The sequence below is a fragment of the Ctenopharyngodon idella genome, chromosome 10 (assembly GCF_019924925.1).
Source record: "Ctenopharyngodon idella isolate HZGC_01 chromosome 10, HZGC01, whole genome shotgun sequence".
Lineage (NCBI taxonomy): Eukaryota > Metazoa > Chordata > Actinopteri > Cypriniformes > Xenocyprididae > Ctenopharyngodon > Ctenopharyngodon idella.
Window position 1 is genome coordinate 28,955,821 of NC_067229.1, and position 27,899 is coordinate 28,983,719.

Consider the following 27,899-nt stretch of genomic DNA (forward strand, 5'->3'; position numbering starts at 1 on the left):
CGTTTGGACGTAGAACCTGGAAGCGCTGCAACGAAAATAGCATAGGAGAATGACAGGGGAGAGACGAATTTGTTGAATAAAGTCATTATTTTTATTGTTTTTGCGCACAAAGTATTCTCATCGCTTCATAACATTAAGGTTGAACCACTGTAGTCACATTGACTATTTTAACAATGTTTTTACTACTTTTCTGGACATTGAATGTGGTAATTTTGTTCCTTTCAATGGAGGATAAAAAACCTCTCGGATTTCATCAAAATATCTTAATTTGTGTTCTGAAGATGAACGAAGGTCTTACGGGTATGGAACAACATGAGGGTGAGTAATTAATGACAGAAATTTCATTTTTGGGTGAACTAACCCTTTAAATACACTCTTAATGAACTACATAAATATATAATATCTATAATATAATAAATAAAATTTAAGTTTTTTTAAATATGTAAGCCCTTTTCACCTAGTAAAAAATGAAATTATAATTGTGACTAGGTTTCAAATAATTTTATTTGACATCCATTAAATTGATCAAAAGCGATAGTAAATCCATTTATAATGTTAAAAAATATTTCTATTTTAAATGCTGATCGTTTGAAATTTCTATTCATCAAAGAATCCTGAACAAAAATTATCACTGTTTCCTCAAAAATATTAAGCAGCAAAAACTGTTTCAACATTGATAATAATAAGAGATGTTGCTTGAGCATCAAATCAGCATATTCAAATGATTTCTGAAGGATCATGTGACATGTAATGATGCTTAAAATTCAGTTTGGCATCACAGGAATAAATTACATTTTAAAGAGACCATCCATCCATCCATCTATCTGTCATGGTGCAAGTGGGCTTCCATATTCATGCACAAATTAAGCATAAGCCTTAAGCCTCATTAATAGACCTAGATTGTACAGTTAATGTAAAACAAGAGAAAATTCAGCTCTAGGGTTCCCATTCCAGAGCTCTGGAAGCACTAACCAATAGAGAACAGTGAAAGGTATCTGTATCCTTTAGTGAAGGCTTGTGTACTCAAGGAAAGCCTTTTGTTACTTTCTCTCATTGTAGCATGACTCAGCAGCCAACGCTAATATTGTCATGGTATTTTGGGTAGTTGCTTACTGGCAATAGTCAATATAGCCCACCACCAATGATGGGCTGGTCTATTAATATGGTCTGATTCACACCTTTTATTATAAATCTATGTCTCCACCCCCCTCCCTCCCCCCCTCCTCCATTTCTATCATCTGCCAGGCAAAAATCAGAAGTAATATCATGTCTAGTCGACAAGTCTTAACCCTGAGTTTGAGCAATAGTAATAGTGATGCTTGTTAAGCAAGAACCACTACTTATTTCTCTCACATGGTTATGATTCCTTGAAATCAACACCATGTTCTTTTTATCTCTAACCACACCTCTGTCTGGTATCCAGTAATACAGTACAATTCCTCACACATTACCATGTTACTCGTATCATTCCCTCTCATACCGTTCCGTAACTGTCACATTGATTTGGACTCGCAGGGCCAATACTTGATCCCTGTCATTTCTCTGGGAAACTCTCCGCAGATGTGGCATCCAAACCACAGAGACAGACTTTCTACGTTTACTCGTTGATCTTCATACAGCAGCATCAGATGACTCCCGACCCTTTTTTTAGATGTGAGACTAGCAGGTTCTTCGTATCGCAGACGCTGCCATGGCACTCACACAGAAGTTCCCACGATACCGTGAAGGGGAGGTTTTGGGGGGCCCCGGCTGTGGGGGGTGAACAGGAACCGAAACAACGTGAGAAGATAGAATGAGAGAGAGGAAGAGAAAGAGCGAGAGGGTGATTGAAAGAAGAATTTCTGCCTCTTTGATCTACAGAAGGCTGAGAAAAAGGGAAGAATGTTAAAAGACAGGACAACTTTGAGATTCTACTGTAGCAGAGCAAGTGTGCAAAACACTATTGGCTGATTGATCATATTTCCGTTCCTCTTTACTCTTGGCACATTTGATACCATTGTTGTTTGCGGTCTAAGCCATAAGAAGCACTTGATTAAAGTCACACTAATTCAAAATTGACTCTATTTAATGTCTTAAAGGGATAGTTCACCCACAAATAAAAAATGTTGTCATATATGACGTTCCCAACCTGTATGACTGTCTTTCTAATGGGTAACACACAAAATTTCAAAGCTGCTCTTTTCCGTACAATGATAGTGAATGGGACTGTTTCTGTGGTGCAAGATTTTGAGTTAATAATGATTTTTTTTATGATTATAAAAAAGAAAAAAGTTCGAACTGATTGATGAAATTTCAGCCATACTACCTTGGCTTCAGATGATTTAAATTTAGCACAGGGTCAAAATAGACAACATTATAATGCTTTTAGTGTGCACATTTTGTCCTTTTTGGAGCTTGACAGCTCCTGGTCCACATCCACTTTCGCTGTCTGTAAAAAGAGCAGCATGAACATTGTTCAAAATTTCTCTTTTTGTGTTTCACCAGAGTGCAAGTCAAGGCACAAACTTTACTTTGCCTTCACTTGAAAATGGCAGGTAAATTTAGGAAATTTAATATGTTGTTTGCCATTATTTTTAGTACAAAAAAGCTACTTACTCCCTTTGACAGTAGGATTAATTAGCATTTTTTTCTCAAAATCATTTTACTTTATTGTAGTCATTTCGATTTAAAAGTTTAAATGTTCCTTGTGTAGTTAAAGGCTAAGTTTTGAGGTTTATTTACTTTCCAAATGCTGCTTACTCATATTTGGCACTAATGTGTGTTTTGGACCCTGAACCTTATTCTAAAGGGAAAAAAAGATTTGTCTTTGTATTATGAAATCATGGAAACTTTCTTTAGCTCGGAGAAATCCTTTCCCTCCAACCCATTATCATATAGAGACTCTTTTCACCGTCCAGTAAGTTTAACTCTGCTTTTTTTTCTTGCTAAATTTCTTTACTCAGAAATATGGAACATTACAGAAGTAAAATGGGTTGCAAATATTTTTTCATTTTCATTTTATTGAAAGGAAAATCCCAATCTAGGTCAACAAGTTCAAAAACAGGCATGTTGCCTCGCTGTTTTCTTCAAAACTCTACTCCGACCCCTGCCTGTAGGGCAAGAAGGAAAGGGAAACGGAGGAAGAGAGAGGAGACGAGATCAGGGAGACATTCCTCAGACATGCCAAGACATTCCGAGGGAAACCATCCCAAATATTTCCCACTGCGATCCTCACTGTGTACGTGTGTGTGTGAGCGATTGACTCCTGTTTCTGGGGCCAATCTGACATACTGACTGACAAGCTGTCTGCACCGGAGCAGAGTCTGAAGCACAGGAGGTGTGTTTGTGTGTGTGTGTGGGAGAGTTTGAGTGAGAAAGTCAATTTGAGAATAATTGAATCTGCTTGTTGGAGAGACTGAAAGACGAGGAGGGGGGAAAAGGTCACGTAAAGCACATCTTTTTTTTTAAAAGGCACAGGCATCTAGTTTGGTTTTCTTTCTTTTTCTTCAACCTTCCTCATAAAGAGCAAGATCCTGGATACTCATATGTAGCTACATTTTGGACCATTTTGCAGCTTATTACGACCAAGATCGCCTACTTAAACAGACATGTTTGGTCACTTTACATTTATGTTTAAGTGGGTGATCTTGGTTGTTATAAGCTCCACAGTTTTTGTTTTACATGCAGCTTAGTGGTAAGGTTTATCTGAAATTGATTATACCACAATAAATTGATTATACCACAATAAAAATTCAAATAACAGCATGAAAATCTCAATTCTGCTCGTGGATTACCATTTCAGGGGCCACAAAAGGCCCAGGCCTCAATTTCAGAGAGAAAAAAAAGACTTTAAGTTCTGTTAATTTTGTGTTTACTTGAGATATTAAAGGGTTGGTTCACCCAAAAATGAAAATTATGTCATATACTATTCACCTTCATGTCGTTCCACACCCGTAAGACCTTCATTCATCTTCAGAACACAAATTAAGATATTTTTGATAAAATCCGATGGCTCAGTGAGGCCTGCATTGCCAGCAATAACACTCCCTTTTTCAGTGCCCAGAAAGCTACTAAAAACATATTTAAAACAGTTCATGTGACTACAGTGGTTTAACAACGAGAATACTTTTTGTGTGCCAAAAATAACAAAATGGCGACTTTATTCAACAATATCTAGTGATGGGCGATTTCAAAACACTGCTTCATGAAGCTTCAAAGCTTTATGAATCTTTTGTTTCGATTCAGTGGTTTGGAGCGCATATCAAACTGCCAAAGACACATGAACTATTGAAGTTTCAAAACACTTATGACGTAACGAAGCCTCGTTTTCTAAAATCGTGATTTTTGGCGCTTTTTTACTGCTCTTTTAGTAGCTTTCTGTGCATTGAAAAAGGGAGTGTTATTGCTGGCGATGCAGGCCTCACTGAGCCATCGGATTTTATCAAAAATATCTTAATTTGTGTTCTGAAGATGAATGAAGGTCTTACGGGTGTGGAACGACATGAGGGTGAGTAATTAATGACATTATTTTCATTTTTGGGTGAACTAACCCTTTAATTAAATGTGTTTAATGCAGTAATTCTTAGCACAATTACCATATATAATATATATATATTTATATATGATGAGTGCTGAATTTTTTTATTCTGCTCTCAAAAGGCTGGCTGGAAATCATGACCTGCTAATAGTGGGTAGAAAGATATAATGTAAATATTAAGTAAATATTTTGCTAAGAATATTACAATTATTCACTTTTGGTTTTTGTACATTGATCATACAAAACATAATTTATTAAAAATATTATTAGTATATTTTTTGTCTATTATTATTATTCTTCTTCATTAATTTATTAATAATAATATTAATAATGAATTAATATTTAATTTAAATTAATTTTTCACTTTATAATATCACACTTTATCAAACAAAATAAATGTGTCTTTTATACATAAAATGATCTTAATCATGATCAAAAAGGTAAAAAAAAAAAAAAAAAAAACATCTAGTTGACTTGTTACTAAGTGCCTCAAACAAACAGATTTGATGCCACTAACCTGGAGAACTAGTAACTAATTATTTCTCTAAAGTGCAGCCTAGACCCGACCCATGTGATGTTACTCCTTGAAGATGCATAAAGCCATGCAGTAAGATTGGAGCTGGCTATTTCAGCAAACTCTTGCCAGTTTTGTTTGAAATACACATTTATCGTCATTAAACTTACTGTGGGCAGTTTGAGGGCGTTCTGTCTGATGCTGAGACTAGGTCAGGATTTGTGTGTGTGTGGTGATTGTTTTTTTTTTTTTTTTGGTCAGTCAGTGGAAATAAGCTCAGTGTTGCTTGTCAAGATTATCTTACACCTTTTCCACCAGTAAACAGTTGCAGAACATTGTGGTTTGGCTAACCTCTTCCCACTTTCACACCCTGGAAAGAGCTGCAAACTTGCACGTCTGTCTGTGTCCGGTGCAAGGGGTCGATCTGTGCGGACAGGGTCAGGGTATACGACATCAAGTCCTGTGTGTGTGTGTGTGCTTGTATTCGAGATGTATAATAGGAGCGTATTTCCTGTTGGCACCCCTGGTTGCTCTCACTCTCTGGGTCTGCGATTAGCTGCGGTGAGGAATCTGTAGCACCCGGCAGCTGGAATGTCCTGTTTGCCTAGATCTGTTTGTGCTTTCTACACTCTGTGTTTTGATTGGCCTGACTGGCATTGGTGTGTATGTGTGTGTCGGTAATGCAATGCAGAGCCTTGCTGTTTGATGTGAGCCATTGTGTCAGAGCCAAGCTGCTTCCTGCTACTGCCGAGAGAAAGACAGTGAGGGACCCTTACTTGGACTTTTCCTAAATATACCTTTTAAATAGTGCGTAATTTCCGTATTTTCCACGGATCTCGTGGTGCACGCACACACACAGCTGCCTCTGTCCATGTTGCAGGGTATTAAAGAAATAATCTAGGTTATTTTCATGTACTTAATGTTTATGGACAACATCTGTGGAATGTTGTCCATTAACACAGATGATAATTTTTACTCTTTCCCTAATGTGTATAAATTACCACCACTAGAGCCATACGCTGTTAGTTAGTTAGTTAGTTAGTTAGTTAGTTAGTTAGCTAGTGCAATGTTATGAAGTGTCCCACCACAAGCATTGTGTTCTTAAAATGGACATGAAATGTAATCATCTATTTTCGAAATGTATGTAATTGATCTTGTTGTGAACGATTCCTCCATGCAGGTTTCATTATTATGTCATTTTGATAAAAAAAATCTTGATCCTCCAGTGAAACGACAGACTTGTCTCTGGTGATGTATGTGGGACTTCTCCAATCATTTAGTCCCGTAAACCCGTCCCTTTTCATACAGTCAACTGGAGGCTTACATTCAGATCTGCCTTCGTCCAATCAACAACCGATATATGAACCAAGTTTTCAGATAATCTTTCACGTCACAATATGTAAGCATTAATCTGTCACCACTTCCTTTACATCAGGGGTGTCAAACTCATTTTAGGTTGAGGGCCGGATAGGAAAAAATGTAACCATGTGTGGGCCGAATTACCTTTTTTAAACCTTAGTGCACTGACAGATACATTTAATACTAAACAAACTACAAATTAATTTGCAAGAAAACTAGAAAAAGACACTGCTCTTTTGAAAACGGCATTTGTTTTTACAGCGAAAAGACATTAAAATTACATTTTTATTTAATAATACTTTTATTTTACTTTTACTTTTCATTACCAAGTCCAATTTTTTTTGCAAGCAAATTTGCCGATTCTGTAGCATGAGCAGTTGTTTTTTATTTAAATTTGATTTATATAATTTCAAGATTTACAGCAAAAACAGCATGGTCTGACTATAGTTTTGTGGAAATTATGCTACATAAGACACCTGCACAAAACAAAAATTGCAGATGGACTGAATGAAAATGCTAACTCACTCTTTGGCCGCTTATGGAACAGCAGCGATATAGCGTTTCCTTGGTTACCGCTGTACACTAAGCAGCGCTGCGCTTGAAAACACAACTTTATATGGAGATAAAGAGGAAAAGAAAATGCCTTCAAAACTTTTCTGTCAGTTCACTTCAGAGATACATTTATATAAACCTCAGTATTTATATTTTTCTTCCTATATTTCGCAGCTTGTGCCTGGAACAGGATTTTCCTCTGCTGGTGCATCTGTGTTCTGTGCGTTTGCCTGTTTTAACGTCCTGTTTACAGACTTCGTAATATTTCCACACAAATGACAGTCTGGGAAATGATTGCAAGGCAGTTTGTTTGCAAGTCCAGAACAGAGATTGGCCAAAATAAAACTTAAAACCATTGGGATTTATGGCTGGTGCCATACATCTCTATTTTTTAAAAATTTTTTATCATTGTTCAATTCATTCCCCAGGCCAGATTGGACACGTGTGGGCCGTATTCGGCCCGCGGGCCGTATGTTTGACACCCCTGCTTTACATCATGACTTTAAAGGCAGCACGTCCAGTTTTAAAAAGGTTTAAAACACATCTTAAGATCCCTGTATTATTCTGTTGCAGCTTGTTTTTGCTGTTTGAATGCAAGAACATATCTGATAAATGTGGCCAATCTGCATAACGTGAACCGAAACCAGCCTTGTCATTAGGCCCAGCCATAACAATTTTTTTTTGTCGCAGGCCCTTTTCCAGTCTTTCAGCTCATGTCATGACCAGCCTCAAAAGTAAACCAGTTACTTTTGTTTAGTATCCACAAGAGGATTCCAGGAAGGAGAAAGCTGTAGGAGGGACGTAATGTAATGTCTATAAAGGGCATCTCTGGAGGTCACCCAGTCACGATACTGTTGGTAACTAGTTGCCGTTCATACACAACTGCAGTATCCTACTGTAACAGATGATTTGTGCTTCATTATCTTCAGTCACACCATCACAAACTTTGTTGTATCTGCAACTATTGCTGTTGTCAAATTGCCACAATCAATCACCCTATTGTACTTACATGAAAAATTGTGTGAATGCCTGTTAAAGCACTGTTTGAACAGAGCAAACTCTAACCATCTATAACACACAACCAGAAGTTCATCTATCTGCGAAAGTAGTCCCATTTGAAAATTATGATTTGCAACTTTACAACTTAGCAACTCAAATGTTTCCACAGAAGAGTTTGCGTAAATACAAGCTTAACGTATGAGCTTTTTAAGCCTCTGATTTGGCCATAGACCTTGTCTATAGACTTAACACATCGACTCCCAGAAGTTCATTTTAACACATCAGTTAAAAACTCACAGCTTGCCAGTAAATGAGCTCTGCATTCGGTCGCCTTGTGAGAGAGTGTTCTGTTACGCCAAATGCTCCCCCCACAACCAGAAATCCTTTATTTTTTTCATTGTCCACCATGCGAAAAACTTAAGTCTGATCAATTAGAAAAGTAATAGCACCTCTCCCCAACAAGCTGCATGACTTGAGGTATCATTCATGCCATGGGACGAATAATGCATAACTCTTAGGGGATTGCCGAAATCAGTAACTGTAAGTATGAATAATAATAAAAGTGCTGCTTGCTTTATCAAAATGAGAGTTGATGAATGTCTGAGAAAAGAACACAAAGGAGAAAGATACAGTGAACATAAGACACACACAAAGGAAGAAGAGGGGGAATTCTTCCCAAGTAAGGGAAAGGGAGGGTAAATGATTGACGGATCTTTTCAGAAAGAGATAGGAATGGAATGAGAGAGGAAAAAAGAGCGAGAGATGAAATGAGCTCTTCCTCTCGCTGCTTTCTGCTTGAGAGCATTCCTGTGCAGCGATGATGTCATGAGAACTGGCCCCGGGCAGACAGGGCTGCTTATGTTGTTCAGAGAGGAGGGGCCGCACTCTTTCACCTCACGAAAAGACAGAACCATATATCACTTCCATACAGCACACAAATATGTGTGTCGGAAAAGAAGCTCAGACACTAACATAGTCAGTGTGTGTGTGCTTTTGTGTAATTACCCTCCAGAAATTCTCCAAATTTTGTGGTGCCTTCTTATTATGTTTTAGGCTTCTGTCATTGTTATTTGATGCTCTAAATATCTGACACTGGTTTTTTACTAAATATGGCAGTTTGACATTCTTTAAGTAAGAAACATCATTTAAAATATACAGTGTCCTCCACAATTATTGGCACCCTTAGAAAAATATGAGCAAAGGCAGCTGTGAAAATAAATCTGCATTGTTTATCCTTTTGATCTTTCATTAAATAAATTCACAAAATTATAACCTTTCATCGAAGGAAAATAATTGAATGTGGGGGGAAACTCACATTATGAAATAAATGTTTTTCTCCAAAACACGTTGGCCACAATTTTTGGCACCCTTTTATTCAAAACTTTTTGCAACCTCCTTTTGCCAAGATAACAGCTCTGAGTCTTCTTCTATAATGCCTGATGAGTTTGGAGAACACCTGACAAGAGATCAGAGATCATTCCTTCATATAGAATCTCTCCAGATCCTTCAGATTCCCAGCTCCATGTTGGTGCTTCTTCTCTTCAGTTCACTCCACTCATTTTCTTTAGGGTTCAGGTCAGGGGACTGGGACAACCATGGCAGAAGCTTCATTTTTTTGCTCAGTGACACATTTTTGTGTTGGTTTTGATGTTTGTTTTGGATCATTGTGATGGAAGATCCAACCACGGCCCATTATTGGATTTCTAGCAGAAGCGGTCAGGTTTTCATTTTTTTATCTGTTGGTATTTGCTAGAATCCATGATGCCATGTATCTGAACAAGATGTCCAGGACCTCCAGCAGAAAAATAGGCCCACAACATTAACGATCCAGCAGTATATTTAACTGTGGGCATGGGGTACTTTTTATCCATGTGTGCACCAAACCCATCTGGTGAGTTTGCTGCCAAAAAGACACATCTCCTCTTCCAGGCAGATTTGTAAAATCTTTACTTGATTGGAACTTCTTAATTATTGCCCTGATAGTGGAAATGGGGATTTTCAATGCTTTAGCTATTTTCTTACAGCCACTTTCTATTTTGTGACGCTCAACAATCTTTTGCTGCACATCAGAACTATATTCTTTGGTTTTACTCATTGTGATGAATGATTCAGGGAATTTGGCCTTTGTGTTTCTTCATGTTTATACTCCTGTGGAACAGGAAGTCATGGCTGGACAATTTCATGCTCCTAGTCACCCTGGTGTGCTAAAAAATGTAAATATGAATGGGAATATACTTCAGAGATATTTTACTCATAAGAATTTCTAGGGGTGCCAATAATTGTGGCCAACATGTATTGGAGAAAAACATTTATTTCATAATATGAGTTTCCCCCCACTTTCAATTGTTTTACTTCGATGAAAGGTTAGAATTTTGTAAAAAAAAAATTTTGAATGAAAGATCAAAAGGATAAACAATGCAGATTTATTTTCACAGCCACCTTTGCTCACATTTACGAAGGGTGCCAATAATTGTGGAGGGCACTGTAGGTCACGTCAGCTGACAGAGTCAACAGCTGTATAAAAACAGTGCTATATGTTGTAATAGATACAGACAGGGAAGTAAAAGTGAGAGCATGCTTTACATTCCTCCTGTAATTTACTGGCCCAAAAGCAGTTGTATTAAAGTTGTATTATTTACTTTCAAACTTGTATGCTGTTTCCCTGGAATGCAAATGGATACAATTTGAAGTGGCTTGAGGATGCTCTTTTCCATACATCGAGAAGCACATAAAAGGTGTCCACGCAATTTGTGTCCAATATTCCAAGTCTTGTAAAGTTGCACAATATATTTTTTGTGAAAAAAGACTGAAATTTTAGCCGTTGTTTACAAATAATCTTCCCCTTAAACCTGAGGTATACTTGTATGCAGACAGCTAAATGCATAGCCTTTCAAAGTAAATTTCATTTGATAGCTAGTGCGAACACAGGCGCTCGACACATGAAAAGTTTCATCCATGTCCAACATCTGCGCTATTTCTTTACAGAAGTAATGACTATAAAAATGTCTTTGTACTTGCTTAAATTATGGTTGTGTTTATTGCTTAATCCCTTCACATAAGTGCTCGTCAACACAGCCGTTTGCATCTCCTGTAGTTTGTTGCTTTCTTTTTTCCTGTTTGTTGCATATCTGGAAGCATGCGTACAATATGCATGTACTATGCTAATGATTTATGTCATGGTCGCTGTACACACTTCCTAGCATATGCACAAATACCAAAGTTTACTTTGGGCTTTAGAGTACTGCACTGTTATCTTAGCAACATGCTAATATCAGACTCTTTTGGATTCATTTTTTGTGGCAATGAGTTGCTCCCTAAGTAGAGTGTTTGAAATCAATCACATATGAGGTTACGTGTTAGTTAGTATGCTGACATAAGATCTAGCTGCTTTTTAGGTATTAGGTAGAATTATGGTATCAGATGTAAATACTATTGGACTTTATTGAATGATTACCACATTCATGTTACTGGTACTCCAAAGTATTTTAAAGAATACCATAGGATTACAAAAAAGTTTTGATTGTCTTTGTTCCTCTCTCATTCTCTCTTCTCACTTTTTTTTTTTTTCCTGTCTCTGGCCACCCCCTAAACGTTGGATGTGTGAAAGTGTGCTTTGATGGGCATTTTTATGAGCTGTACTTAAGGAGGGTTGCTCAATGCGGTCATTCTTATGAATGGAGTGTGTGTGTGTGCGTGTAGGAGGAAGACATCATGTGTGTCCATGATTTACAGTGAAAGGGAGGCCGACTGTGTCACCATGTCTGTATATCTGTCAGCTTTTCCATCCCCAGAATTTATCTACAAATTTCATGTTTTCACAGACTGTAAAGAGTTATGTTTTTCCACAAGCTATCATTCAAGCCCTTTTTTATCTCCATTCGTCTTTCATGAACCTACACGGCATGCTTCTAAATTGCAGGGCTACGTGCTGGGTTCCCTGTAGTTCTGCAGAATGGCTTGCTGTTGCCAATGTTAATGTTAACTTACTTTGCTTTGGCTGAGCAGCTAAATGGGGCTTAGTTGGTCATCTAGATTATGCTGTGTTTATCTCACCGGTTCTCTTACTTTGAACAAGTAGCCTTTTCTGTAATTTTACCTTAGGAACAAAAATTCGTAAAGCACAGCCTCAAAATTGTGTAGAGGTACAGTGGCCTAAAAAGTATGTGACTCTTTGTTGAATGTCACTGAATGTTTGATTGTCATTGAATTAGATGGCAAAATCTAAAACCAAAAGACATTTATTTTAAACAAAGATAACAAAGCACACTGTTAAAGCAAAAAATATATTTATCCCCTGGACCCTATTTTATGTAAGAGAGCAGCTCGAACAACAGATTTTTTCCTTTTGTGTTCCACGGAAAACATTTGGAACATCATTATGGTTATTGCCGTTTATTTTGAAGAAAAAGATACTTTTTCAAGCAAAACATCAAACACAACATTTGTTAGTTGTTGAACATTTGTGGTTATCCTGCTTAGGACACTTGTGTGAACTTGGTGAGAACCGATGTCATACATCCACTAAAATTCACGTTAGGAGCAGTACAATACATTTGTCGTTTGTCTTAGGAACAATAGTTTTCTCAAAATGGGCATTTTATGTCACCCACATTAAATCATACATGCACTATGTTTGAAACAAGAATTTGATGGATGTGCTCATGGACCGAAGAACAGTTTCTAAGGTTAATTGGGTTGTTCTATCTGTTGCAGCTAATAGTGGTTTGCCTAGCGTCAATGGAAATGCTGTTGGACTTGATGGATTCTTTTTGCATGGCTGGTCTTTGCACTTTGCAGAGTGTAGATGTCTCTCTGAAATGGGCCCCCCAAGTGAAGCCTGTCACTTCAGCTTGTGAGCTATAACAGCTCCGGAACCCCACTGTTACTGAGTGTTTGTTTCTGTGTGTTAATGAGGGAAGAACTGGCGACCCCATAGTTTGTCTGTGTGTGGTTAGTGAGTGAAAGTACCAAACGTAATGCTAAACATAAGACATTTAATCAGTTTTTTTTTTATTATTTACTTTTATACAGACACACTGCGCTTGTTTCTTGCGCCCTGCTCCAAGTCGGGCTTGGGAATGGGGGTCAACAGAGGCTGGCAGTGCTTCCTCTGTGTCTGATCCTGCTGATGTTATCGAGGGTTGGAAGTCTGTTTGCTTTGGGAGTGCTGGGCAGTTAGGGGTGGGAAGGGTCGAAGAGCAGCCCCCCCGTGGGACAGTCGAGGTATACGGACACTGGGGTCAGCCTCTCTGGCTTGGGAAAGGGCTGGGAGAGCCTAGACCACTGAACGACGTCAAATAAAATTGGAATGGAAAAATGGCCAAATTCAGACAAGAAAAGATGCACACTCGCTCCTTTTCTCTTTCCCTCCCTGTCTTCCAGTAACCTAGGAAATTCAGTTTTCTCACAGGAACTACACTAGTGCATCCGTGATGCTTGCGCATGAGGAAAAGGAGGAGGTGCCAAGGTTAACCTCATCCACCTCATCTTTTAATGGATAAAAGGGATTCCCCAGTGATATCATCTGAACTTGCTATATTAGCCGGTTTGTTGGCAAGCCAAAGCATGCTGGGATATGTTCATTACCTGCCCGGGCTCTTATTTGACTTTCTTCTCAATAGCCAGTTTGATCTCTAGATTTCTGCTCTCTTTTGAGTATCTTTGAAGATCTCCATTACAAAGAGAGGGGACACCGATGGCCCCAAAGCCACAGTGTAAAAGCAGTGGCCCGAAGAGACTGATATCAAAGAGACGAACTCAGCCGCTGAAGGAGAACTTTCCCGCGCCCCCCTTACCTTCCCCTGCCAGATCCTGATTGGTCAGGTTGTGTACCTGTCTCTGTCTGTCTATTTAAACCCTCCCTCTGGGAGGTATTTCTCGTTTTCCTTCTTACTGTTTTTTTTTTTCTCAGTCTTTTCTTCGCTGTCTATTTTGGTGAGCCGGGCCGGTCCAGCCGGTTCCCACAGAGTGGTTCCCATGGTTATCGGCGAGGAGATAGCGTCAAGGATGGAGGATGATTGGGATGGGGGGGTGGGGCTGTTTGACAGAGACCGGGAAAGACAGCTCTGCACCGAGAGATAGCAGCTCTGTTACATGGAAGGGGGGCCGGGGAAGCTAGTGGGGTTACTGGGGTCCGGCTCTCAGAGATATCAGGGGGCAAGCGGAGCTGGAGTTGGTGGGGGTGATGGTGGACTGAGGTGGGGCGGAGCAACAGACTTGCAGGGGCACTGTGAGAGGGACAGATTCAGTTCCCACACTCATAATGACTGTGTCACAGGAGACTGAAAAGGGACAGCCTCTGGCCCTGGGGAATTTAGCAGGACCGACCAGAACGCAAGGGAAGGAGGGGTGGCGAGGGCTGCCGATGGGGTCTGTGACACAGGAACTCTCTCAGGCCTTTTTAGGCTTCACCTCATCGCTTTCACACCCGAGATGAACCCCAAACCCAACCTCAAGCCCTCCTCTACCTCAACGTTTCCACTTCATCTCCCCCTCCCCTCGGTGTCTTTCCCCACAGGCTTTTGTTCACCATGTTGTCCTGTTTCCTGTCTACACCCTTGTTCTTGTTTCTCTCTCACACTTCTTTTTGTCCACCCCTGCTGCCATCTCAAAGCCTTTCGTTTTTGTCCTTTCCTCAGAGAAGGGGTGCTTTGAAGTTGCCTTTCTCCTCTCAGGCTCTCATGTCTTATCCAGCATCATTAGCACTTGACCTCTCTCCCCTCACGCCCTTTCATTTCACTTTATCTCCCCCTTGCTGTGTGTGTGCGTGCACGATTATCTTTGTCAGAAAATCAAGCTCATTGGTCCTCATTTGCACTCTTATTTGACGGCACAATGAGCCTTTCATGTTTGCTAAACTGTTTTCCAGAGTTTGATATTGTTGCCACCTTTGTGTCACTTTGACACAGCTATGTGGTATACGTGTTATGTCGCTGAGATCAATCTAGACCTTTTTTGCACATGGCCGACAGTAGTTAAATCTATGTTAGGTCAACGAAAGCAGGTATTGATTTTTTGAAGAGTATGTGTTCTAAGTGCCGAGGGGCAATGGGAAAGACATCCGGCAAGGCCGGATTTTCAAAACTGGGTTTTGACCAACCCTGTGGTCTGGAAACTCTTTTTGTCAGCCTCCTGGGTCTGAAATCTGTGGTGCCCAGTGGAGTGGGCCGGGCACCAGTCATCCCACAACTTTCTCAGGCTCATCCCCCCCCTTAAGGGCTGCCATAGTCAATATTTACAGTTGGGCATGAATCATGAAGACTTCACAATAGCATTCCAAACATGCTTAAGTATGTCGGTTAAAGAGAGCAAGCAAGGGAAGAAAGAGAGGTGTGAAACGCAACACGAGGCTTGCGCAACAGAATGTGGTGGCGCTCCCATGACAAGACACCAGGAGACAGGACGGGACAAATACCACAGCGAGTTACTGTGGGTGTGGTGGGAAGACTTTGTGCCACAGTTTCTCTCTCCCTTCTTTCTTTCTCTTTCCCTATATACAAGTGTATATGTATCATTTTGATCATTTACCAATTCACTCTAATTGGACAGCTATATTTACCTTTATATTTACCGGTTTGGGATGCACAATGTATTGGTACCTTATCCGTCATTACCAATATTAAAGATTTATCATATCTGTCATTGTGCATGCTTATATCACAATATTTATATTTAGATTATCTTTGCTGTCATCCAATGTTGATTTGCAGGTAATGGAAAAACTAATAAATTAACAACAAATCATAAAATTAATATACATTTTTCATGCTGAATTTTGTAATGTGATGCCTAAATTCACTTGTAGCATTTAACATTTTTTTATATTAGTTTTTAGTGTTTTATTTTTCATTTATTTTGGCAAAATAGTATAGTATAGTATAGGCCATAACATGAAAAAAATAATTGGATTATCTGAGTTAACCAGAATTTTAATATCTGTGTATCCCTAATATCGAAGCATGGAAGATGCAGTCCAAGGCCTTTCATGAACAATTTCGATTGTTTTTTTTTGTTTTTTTTTGGCTATTTATTTTGGATTTAAACCAATTTACTGAAATGGAATGTTCAAAAGAACTGCTTGACAGAAATGAATTTAACTTTCCAACTTTTCCAACATTTCAAAAGTTATGACATATGGAACAGGTGCAAACTGGCACTTTATGAAACCTAATGGCCGAATGGAAAAATTAAAATCAAATTAGACAATATATTTCACCCAGCCCTAACTCTAATTTATTTACATCTAGTTGTAGACAAAAAAAACCCTCTAAACTCTCCAGTGACATCCTCAAGGCTATTTACTGCTGGAAGTATGTAAGAGTCATTGATCTGACCGCCTGAAACGAAAGAATGAGAAGAGAGAAAAAGAAAGAGCTATGAACCATTCTTGGTTTCAGGGCTCGTAGTGGGGCTATTATCCCCCTATTTGGGCAGTGCTAAAGAGCTCAGCTCTGAGAGAGGGGCAAGTATCAATAGGGTGGGTGGAAAGGCTAGCTTCACAGAGGCCAAGCTACCACACAAAACCCCCAGTGCCCCCCTGAGCCCTGCAGCTAAAGCCCACACAAAGAGTCTCCTCACTGGCCATTATTCCCCAACTCCCGTGGTTCTCTGCAGAGCTCCAGTCTCAAACCAACCCCCCTCATCCAGAGCTGCCAAGAAACTTTTCTGGGCTTGAGCTGTTCCAAGACCAACAGGGGAGAATTTTCTGAACACATGTATGTTATTAGAAAAAGAGAGAAGTGTCAGAACAGTTTGCTTGCCGACTGCATCCTGTCCAACTGTCTGGTCAGGTTCAGCTCTCTGGGCAATGAACGGACCATTAGCACTGACAACAACACTAATCTAAAACACCTCTAGGCAGGGTCACGGGAGAAAGAGAGGTCAGCCCTGATGAGCTTTCTACTAATGCCTCAAGTAAACGAGCAGCCTCGTGTCTTATTACATCCAACAGGCCTTCCTCCAGTGTCGAGGAAGCTACTTCCCAAGCCACAAGCTGCTTATAATTTAATTTATATGTTGAAGTAGTTAAACTTAAGGTACCATATTGATAGTGTAGTTAGCTACACAAGGTGGTAACAAAAACAAGCAAACTACATTAAAGCTATTTATGACTTTTGTCATTGAATTATTGCATTCCCTTGTTTGCATTTCCTGTACATTTCAATGCTGTCTGAAAATATAAAATCTGTCTTTGTTTTAGTGTCATTATATAGAAACCACACAAATTACAAAACCCAATAATATGGTTTTCTTTCCTAAAAAAGGAACTGAATGTGTTGCTAAATCTCTTTTAATAGAAAAACCCTTGGTATAAATATATAGTTAAATATATTAATCAATAGTCAGACCTAAATCTATTCATTTGTAAATACTTGTTTTTTTGCAGTAATTATTTATAAAATATTTGATTGGAAGTAATATATTTTTAAATAAAAATATGTATTAAAATGTATTAATATGTATTAATATAATATAATATAATATAATATAATATAATATAATATAATATGTTCTCTTCTGTCCTGTGTCATTATTTTATTGTTGTTTTACTTTGGTCTTTTTTCTTTTAGTATTAGGTCAGTAGTATTTATTATCTCTCTTATTGTGTGGTTTTATATAGTTTCTTTTTACCATTGATAAATGTAATGAAAAGATATATAATACATTTAAAAAAAAAATACTACAACTAAACTATAATACTAATTCAATTGTCACGATTTTATATCTGCATTCTCTGTTAGAAAAAGAATTGCCTAATGCCAACCCCAATTTATTTCCCACAAAATTATATCTACATTTCTCAAGATGGTAGTGATCTTGTTATTGGCCGCCCAAGCTTGCAACAAATGTGTCAAACACAGGTTTGCTGCGCAGACAGGGCAGGAATCTGAACCGCACTCCTGTTCCCACGCTTACCTGCCTGTGCTTCAGTTTGAATCATAGCAGTCTCCTCTCATTGGTCAGACGCTCAGTCATGTGACCCAGCCACAGCACAAACCCGCTGCCTGTATGCAGTCCAGGATTTTCCCATGGGAGCGGCAGTGAGAGAGAGAGAGAGGGGGAACGGAGTCGAAATGAATATTTTCCCTCCACTCCCCTCCCCCAGCTCTCGTCTATGGGAGCTCTCAATCTCTCGTCTCTGGCTTTTCTCGAGCACGTCTCTCTAATTGGAAATGTTTTTAGCTCATCGGAGGCTCAAGTTGGCCTCATATAGAGGTGATGTCTGGAACACATACTCAACACTGTGCTTTTATGCTTTACATACAATGACCTGTTAACCTGTCAGTTTTTTCCTTTGGCGCAACAACACAATGTTCACACATGACTAACCTCATTGCTAACTACATTTTCTACATTTTCATTGCTAAGTGGTTTGTGTTCTGGGGTTTTTAATGGTTTTATGTGGTTGCTTACAGGTCCAAGAAAAAAATAAGGGCCCATTTCCATATGTTTAAAGGGTTAATTCACCCAAAAATGAAAATTCTGTCATCATTTACTCACCCTCATGTTGTTCCAAACCCGTAAGACTTTCGTTCATCTTCGGAACACAAATGAAGATATTTTTAATGAAATCTGAGAGATTTCTGTCCCTCCACTGACAGCTACACAACTGACACTTTTACACATCAAAAAGTTCATAAAGAAATTGCAAAACTGATCCATATGAATTGAGCAATTTAGTCCAAATTTTCTGAAGAAACATGATCACTTTAATATGATGAACAAATTGAATTTAGGCTTTTATCCACATATAAACATTGATCAGCCAACAAACAGAAGCTCAGCCGAGCCTGAGGCGCGAGAACAAACCTCTTGCGGGAGCTCAAATGTGCTGCATAACACGAGAATGAACCTTATTGGTTCTTGCGGAAGCTCAAATGTGCTGCGTAACACAAGAGAATGAACCTCATTGCTGCGTAACACATGAGAATGAATAACTGATGTGTGCGTTGATGAATGTTTATATAGTTTATAATATGTTTATATAATAAGTTCATATCGATTAGTTTTATGATCTCTTTATGAACTGTTTGAAGTGTCAAAGTGGTAGTTGCATAGACTGTCAGTGGAGGGACAGAAATTGCTCAGATTTTATTAAAAATATCTTCATTTGTGTTCCGAAGATGAACGAAAGTCTTACGGCTTTGGAACGACAGGGTGAGTAAATGATGACAGGATTTAAATTTTTGGCTGAACTAACCCTTTAATATTTTGGTCCCTAAATATGGCTCAGGTCCCTGCTAAAATGTAGTTATATGGGATTTTTTTTTTTTTTTTTTTTTTTTTTTTATGGGATCTTTTTTTAATAAAAATTGCGATTTATTGTTTTAAAATGTTTTTATGACTTTTTTTTTTTTTTTTTTTTTTTTTTTTTTGTGAGGATATATGACTACAATAATAATTGTAATTATTATTACTAAATAAAAATATTAAATAAAATATTAAATAAAAATATTAAACTACAAAAGAAAAATAACTATTGTGAGTATTTAAGAAAAAAATTTTTTACAGTACAACAGTAAAATTACAATAATAACTATAACTAATATTTTTGGCTTAATTTGTACTTTTTCAAAAGTTAAACCATCAAGCTCTTATTTTGGCGCTCTTATTTCAAGTATTTAGGCAGCCTTAAGCTGTGTTCACACTATCAGCAACAAAGCGGCACAATCCCATTGATTTCATTAGAGAGCTGGCGATTTCTGGCAACACGAAGGACAGTGACTGTTGGCGACAGGATGTAGGCATGTCCAGCGACGCGACAAAGTTGAGATATGTTTAACTTTATGCAAATGAAGAGCTTCTTTCGGAAGTGAAGTCAGTGGAGCGTGTGTGGTTCATCGCTGCATCCTGTAGTGGAGAGTGTCGAGGCAAGATGGAGAAGTTAATTTTAGCAGTCAGCAACTTTCCTATAATTTATGATATGTCTCTGTGTGCATACAGTGGTACTCGCCATGCTGAATGGTTTCATGAACCCAGATTGTACTTTCGCCACAGATAAACAGCCGCAATGGCTTTGTCTTTCATCTTTTTTATTAAGCATTTTATGTACTTATTCCGTTTATATTTAGTGTCTTCCTTCCAAAATGTTTGTTTGTAGCGGCAAGAAAACTGATTCGTTGTCTACAACATAGGATAATATCTGTGAATGTCAACGTTACTAGGCCGCCAGTAGTGGGAACGCCCGCTAGTGACCTCACCGCCAGCCACTGGCGGCATGCAGCGACAAAGTCACTGGCAGTGTGAACGCAGTTTTAACCTCTTCTCAACAAGTCACATCATTTCAAGTGTCATTCATTTCCATACTACAAACGGTGCGGGACGAGTTTGGCCGTTGAATGCTCCAAAGTTTCAAAACGTGTCCTAACTAGGTGCAATAGATTCTATCTCTTTATCTGAGTTTTTGTCCTAATCAGAGACAAATGATGAGTGTCACCTACACCACATCTGTGTCGCACAATATGACGAAGCATGCAAATCTTCAGGGAAATTCTTCTGAAATGTCCAACTTGACGTGTGATTGACACACAGTGTTGGAGTTGGAATGCACAAGTGACTGACAATCAGGAATACAATCATAACTTGACCCACAACAACAACAAGACCTGGCTCCTAAACATATAGCATTGACATATTTGCCATAGGGTTTGGTCTAGTCACGCCTCGCTTTCTCCTCCTCGCTTGTTTATGTATAAGGGAAACTCTCACATGTGGTTTTGGAGGCAAACAGATGGAGAAAGAGCGCGACGGTGCAGGCATGAGTATGAAGAGTTGGCGGAGCAGGTTTTGACTTGCTTTTGCATGGGAAACTCAGGAGCTGGGTAAATAGTTGCCGGTATGTTTTTTGCCACTCAGCCACTGCGGTGTGTGGGAAGAGATCACTCAAGGTGGAATAGAGAGAGCGTGAGAGTGAGCAGCCAGGGGTTGCAAAGGGCACCTGTGCTGGTCTCACACACACACACACACACACACACACACACACACACACACACACACACACACACACACACACACACACACACACACACACACACACACACACACACACACACACACACACAGCTTGCTTTTTCACAGCACCTTTATATTATTAACAATATATTTGAATATATTGTTAATAATGGTTCTTATTAAAACAGTTTTATTTTTGTAATATTATCATGATTATTTTAATATTTTTTTGGGAAATCAGGATACATTTTTTGGGATTCTTTGATGAATAGAAAGTTCAAAAAACAGTATTTATTTGGAATAGAAATCTTTTGTAACTTTTTATAAATGTCTTTACTGTCGCAATTTAACGCAACCTTTCTTTTATTAAAGCTGCTGTCCGTAACTTTTTTTGGTTAAAAAATCCAAAATCAATTTGAGTAAGTACATAACCAGCCAGTGTTCAAAACTATCTCCTTACATTAGCACGATTCACAACGGTAAGCTTGTAATAATGTTTTATAATTCGGGTGGTACTGATGGGTTTTCGGGGGAAATTCGAGCATGTCGCCGTTTGTCTTTGCACCATTGCGTCACGTCTGTTTACATAAAGAACAAGTCCCAGCTAGTAGGCTATATCGCATGTGAGGTGGATCATTTATAGCCTTTTCTCACAGCAGCTGCAATAATTAAATGGTAATAACAATTGTATGGTATGACAAATTAATGTTAGAGATTAGACTGTACAGAAACTGAAATCTACAGGTAACGCTAATACACACTAAATACACAGTCACGCAATACTGATGTCATTAACATTAACAATTTGAGAACTAAGTATAACAATAATAATAAATTGCACGGTTTGACGTGATCTGAGCTAAGCGATCGATAGATTTAATCACCATTGGCAGCGCGATTTATTGTAATGCCTTTTTTTTCCCTCAGTTGGTCAGAACAAAAGTGGCAGACATGTTACTTACTTGTTCAGATGACATTTTCTGGTGAAAATTCGTACTTTGGTCATACTTCAAGACTACAATCTGTGTTTCTGAAGTACATTATCCACACAAAATGATGTGGTGATTGACAGCAAACATTAGATTCATCTGCGCTGAGGAGCTGTGCTGAGGCACAACGCACGTAAAGATGATAATTCCACAAATAACTGCAATTGCAGGTTTCAAACAGAGATGGAGACAAAGAGGCGAAACTTACGGACTGCAGCTTTAAAAATCAAAACTTTTGAATAGTATGTTTTACGATTTCCACAAAATATAAGCAGCGAACTTTATTAATAATAAATGTTTCTTGAGTATCAAATCAGCATATTAGAATCATTTCTGAAGGATCATGTGACACTGAAGACTAGAGTAATGATACTGAAAATTCAGCTTTACCATCACAGGAATAAATTAGTTTAAAATATATTCACATAGAAACCATTTTAAATTGTAATAATATTTCACAATATTACTGCTTTACTGTATTTTTGATCAAATAAATGCAGACTTATTTGATCAAAATAAAACGCAGACAAATAAATGCATAAGAGACTCCTTTCAAAAACTTTTGGCCACTAGTGTACATTTACATAATTAACATTTATTTACCCTCATGTTGTTGCAAACTCGTATTCCGTATTCAAAAGGAGAAATTTTGTGTACATAATAAATATTCGCACTGCTCTATAGACTTCTTAAAGGGATAGTTCACCCAAAAATGAAAAATATCCCTTGATTTACTCACCCTCAAGCCATCCTAGGTGTATATGACTATCTTCTTTCAGACGAACACAATCGGAGTTATATTAAAAAATATCCTTAGTCCTCCAAGGTTTATAATGGTAGTAAATGGGGTTCTGTATTTTGAAGCCCAAAAAGTGCATCCATCCATCATAAAAGTAATCCACATGACTCCAGGGGGTTAATAAAGGCCTTCTGAAGCGAAGCGATGCGTTTTTGTAAGAAAAATATCCATATTTAAAACTTTATAAAATAAAATAACTAGCTTCCGGCAAGGTGAGTTATGGCAAAAGAGTTAACTTTGACCTGACGAAAGAGTAGCGTAAGCTTAGACACCTCTCGTGGTTCAAACAAATAGGGCTGGGCAACAAACTCAAGCTCCTTTTCTCTTATATCGAAATCCTCCAACATTTCTCTTAAAATTACTCGTTTTAGACTTCTAATTTGTGACCGGTGATTTGTTTTGAGCTTCCGTGTTCATCGATGCATCATGGCTCGGGTCAAAGTTTACTCTTCTGTCGTAACTCGCCTTGCGTAGTTGCCTATGGACATTTTGCTGGAAGCTAGTTTATAAAGTTCATAAAGTTTAAAATATGGATATTTTTCTCACAAAAACCCATCGCTTCGCTTCAGAAGGCCTTTATTAACCCCCCTGAGCCTTATGGATTACTTTTATGATGGATGGATGCACTTTTTTGGACTTCAAAATACAGCGCCCCATTCACTACCATTATAAAGCTTGGAGGAGCCAGGATATTTTTTAATATAACTCCGATTGTGTTTGTCTGAAAAAAGATTGTCATATACACCTAGGATTCCTTGAGGGTGAGTAAATCATAGGATCATTTTTGGGTGAACTATCCCTTAAAGTCATATGGTAGTTGTAAACTTGAATTTGGGTCTGTTCCTCACATAAAACTATTGTATGGCTCCTAAAGACTTGAAATATCGATATGAGTCATATGGGTTGCTTTTGTGTTTGTTTTTGGTCCTTGTTGGTGCTTGACAGTCATATACTATGAACTGCCTTTGTATAAAAGAAAAGGCTACATTAAAAATTCTCCTTTTGTGTTACACAGAAATAATAACCGCAGTGGATTTGGAACAACGTGAGTGTGAGATAATAATAACAAAGCGTTCAAACATTTCACCATCCCTTTAAGCTGAGAAGTCTTACAATTTCAGTTTCATTTCATTTCTGTGAACAGAATTTCAGCCCCATGAGTTCACTGACTGAATTGTCACTATCCTGTTAAGGTGTCCCATTTAGCATGTCTCAGCCTGGGTGGTGTTGCTGAGGTGGAGATGGCATTTAGTGACAAGGCTTTTAGCGCCCATGTGTTGTTTGAAAGGGTGGGAATCGGTTCCTCACTGAGGATGAGACAGAAGCCACACTGAGGTGTGAAATCAAGAGAGGCGACTCAAACTTTTAACCTCACACCTAGCCTGCGTCACTGGAGCCGAGTCAAGTGTGTGTGCGTGAGAGTTTTCTTCATGGGACTTACCAGACTGTTTGAAATATATCTATTTTAAAGTCTAGTTCACAACTTACCATCTACTAATGTGTGTGTGTGTATATATATATATATATATATATATATATTTCATAGTTTTGATGACTTCACTGTTATCCTAAAATAATAATAAAATAGAATGATTAAGTATAAACTGTATAAAAGCTATATACAAAATCTGTATACTGGCAACACAAGAGATTTTATTATCTAACACTTGATTTAACATCTTCTGGGTGAATTGATTTACATGGCGTCATAATGTTTTATTACATATTAATGTGTTTTTTCTGTCACCCATTTCAAGGCTTGCAACTGTAATGAGTACTTCAAGCTGTCCAGAGAGGATATGACACGCATGATGAAAGAGAGAGGTTGGCACTTGTTTTCCATTTGTTGCCCATATCAGTGCAGCATATATATATTTAAAAAAGTATTTAGGGATTTAGACAGATAGACTCTTTTCCACCATTATTTAACTTCCAGTGAATTAGCATTTAATTTGAACCGTGTTTTCCTCATTTTTTTGTCAGCAGCATGTGAAGAGAAAGATAGCATGCTTTGAGCTCTATTGGTTTTTTCTTTTTCTTAAAAGGTCTTCTTCAAGACATCGTATCTAAGCGGGATGACTGCGAACCGCAGGATGAAACACAAGAAGATTACAATAGCTGGAGGCCCCCAGAGGGCCCAGAGTTCACCCCTCATTGCCGCTGGGCCCCACTCACTGCCCTGGACCCCCAGACCTTCAAATTCCCCAGTGGGGCCGAAGTTCAGCTCGAGACGGTGCCCCCAGGCCTCCTTCCCCGGATTCCAGTTTACTTCATCTGCACTGGCTGTGGAAAGGTGTTCTGGGAGGGGACCCACTATGACCGGGTGCTGTCGCAGTTCCAAAAGGTCCTACATGTCAGTAAAGACCTGGCAACAAAAGCATGAGATCGACCAGGAGAGATTCCAGATGTAACAAACTCTTGCTCTTGCTGTTGTTTTGCAACTTTTTTTTTTTTTTTTTTTTTTTTTCCCCCATACCTCAGATTTTTAAAAATTATTTTTATGGTGGTATTTTTATTTGCTACACTGTGTCATGATAACTGTGCAAAAGCATCATCAATTAAATGTTTTGGAAGGTTTCATTTTGTGTTTTTCACTGTAAAACAAAATTAACTATTAAATGATGCTGTGCACATTTGTTTTACATGATATAATAATTGACTTAATGTCATAAAATGTTTACAAACCTCCTAAAATTGCTCATAAAATATGTGTTTTTATTAACACTATTCATCACAAATTGATACAAAAACATGGTTATTGTATTGTTGGATTCAGCCAAAAAAATGACACAAGATCTTGTTTAGCCACTTTAAAAGCTTTTTTAGATCTAAATTTGTTTTACACATTATATCTTTAATGCCATAAAATGTTTACAAACCTCCTAAGTTCATAAAATGTGTTAAGGGTTTTTAATAATACTTTATAAAAAGATTCATCACAAATTGTAATTTGATTTTCGTTGGATTAACCCCTTCAGAACGACACGACATTTAATTTTTTGCAAAAAATCTTGTTCAGCCATTTTTACTGTTTTTTTTGTTTGTTTTTTTTCTTTAAAAAAAGCTTAAGGTCTCTCAAAATATTTTGCATGTTATCTCTCTTGCAGTTATCTCTGACCCCCCCCCCCCCCCCCCAAAAAAGTGACTTGACTTTTTTCTTTTTTTTCTTTTCTTTTTTAAGATTGGACATTGTTTATGTTTAGTCTTTAAGTCATATCTCCATTTGTAAATCTGTCAAAACTACAAAAAATATGCCTGGGTTCCCCAAAGACAGCGCTGCTGAAATCATGCCAGACGCTGTGTTCCTTCCAAGTTTTTGAGGACGATTTGCAAGTTCATAACAGGATGGGCCACATACAGTTAGTCCTTCATGCTGCCCTTCCAAGTTCAATAAAGTCGCACTCAAACAGAGCTGCCTACATCTGTGTCCTCTTTTAAATGTGTGCTCCCTGAATATAAGCATCAAAGTGTTGACTGTAACCGTAGCTCTGCGTGTTTGCATTAGCTTGAGATAATCTTGTCTGCTTGCAGTAGGAGCTCTACCTAGCCCTGTTCAGGCCGCCCCGGCTCTTCTGCAGTTCTGTTATTCGATACTGGCTCTTTCTTTGCTGGGAAGAAAAGCTCGCCTCTTTCCCACGCTCCTTGAGCACGTGGTACTGGGGCTGAATTGGACTCTGAAGGCCCTCCCTCTATTGAGACGTCATGCTAACCCCACAGATTCCCCGGCCGGTGACTCAGGGGCCTCTGCTTGCTCTTTTCCCCCTCCTCTCCACTGTCTGGCTCAGGCGCCAAAAACCTTGCGCAGGGGCCGGCTGGCTGATCTTTGAAGAGCTCCCCCTTCGTGCCTCCATTCATAGTGTGCTGTACTGTACTGACTTGGTTGGTGACAAAAAAGCCATGTTTTTAATTTTGGAAACAAAATGATTTCTTTATAAAATCATGCTTAATATTTTCTCCCACAGTATAAATGAGTCAGTACACATACTATAGTAAAATCTTAGTTTTGTTTATTATGGTTTTACTACAAATTCTGTTTTTGTTTGTAGTTACTGTGCTTTAATTACAAAACTCATAGTTAAACCATGGTTATTGTAGTATAATCATGGATAATCTTGTAGTTACTATGATTTTTACTACAAAATTTATAGTTAAACCATAGTTATTGTAGAAAAATCATGGTAATTTTTTAGTTAAAATGTTTTTTTTACTTCAAATTCTGCAGTAAAACCAGAATATTGTTGTATTTACTATGGTTTAACTACAAAATTCAGATGTAATCCCTGGTTATTGTTGTAAAATCATGGTTAATCTTGTAGTTACTATTATTTTACTACAAAATTCATAGCTCAAACCATGGTTATTGTAGTAAAATCTTGGTTAATCTTGTAGTTTGATTTTAATACAAATTTATAGTTAAACTATGGTTATTGTAGTAAAGCCATGGTTAGTCTTCTTTACTGTGATTTATGGCAAAATTCATAGTTAAACCACAGTTATTGTAGTAAAATGGTTAATTTAGAAGTTACTATGGTATTACTACAAAATTCATAGTTAAACCATGTAGTAAAACCATGGTTAATTTTGTAGTTACTATGATTTTACTTCAAAATTCATGGTTTTACTACAAAATTCATAATTAAACCATAGTTATTGTAGTAAAATCATGGTTAATCTTAGTTACAATGATTTTACTGCAAATTCTGCAGTAAAACATTGATAATTTTTGTGTTTACTGTGGTTTAACTGCAAAATTCATATTTAAACCCTGGTCATTGTAGTAAAACCATGGTTAATCTTGTTACTATTTTACCACAAAACTAATAGTTAAACCATGGTTATTGTAGTAAAGCCATGGTTAAATTTGTCGTTACTGTGATTTTACTACAAAATTCGTAGTTATCCATGGTTATTGTAATCTTGTTGCTATGATTTTACTGCAAAAATTCATAGTTAAACCCTGGTTATTGTAGTAAAATCATGGTTAATCTTGCAGTTACTAGGTTTTACTATAACTATGAATTTTATAGTAAAACCTAGTAACTGCAAGATTAACCATGATTTTACTACAATAACCAGGGTTTAACTATGAATTTTTGCAGTAAAATCATAGCAACAAGATTACAATAACCATGGATAACTACGAATTTTGTAGTAAAATCACAGTAACGACAAATTTAACCATGGCTTTACTACTATAACCATTGTTTAACTATGAATTTT

General features: G+C 37.9%; 1 protein-coding gene across 1 annotated transcript in view; it reads left to right on the top strand.

The window, feature by feature from the left end:
* The window catches only part of exd3 (exonuclease 3'-5' domain containing 3), a 52,683-nt gene extending 26,593 nt beyond the window's left edge, over positions 1 to 26,090 (top strand). The window contains exons 19-20 of the mRNA XM_051910607.1: positions 24,437 to 24,503; positions 24,725 to 26,090. Coding sequence (XP_051766567.1) covers positions 24,437 to 24,503; positions 24,725 to 25,062 — 405 coding nt within the window. The 3' untranslated portion in view covers positions 25,063 to 26,090. The remainder of the gene's footprint in view (positions 1 to 24,436; positions 24,504 to 24,724) is intronic.
* The last annotated feature ends 1,809 nt before the right edge of the window (positions 26,091 to 27,899 follow it).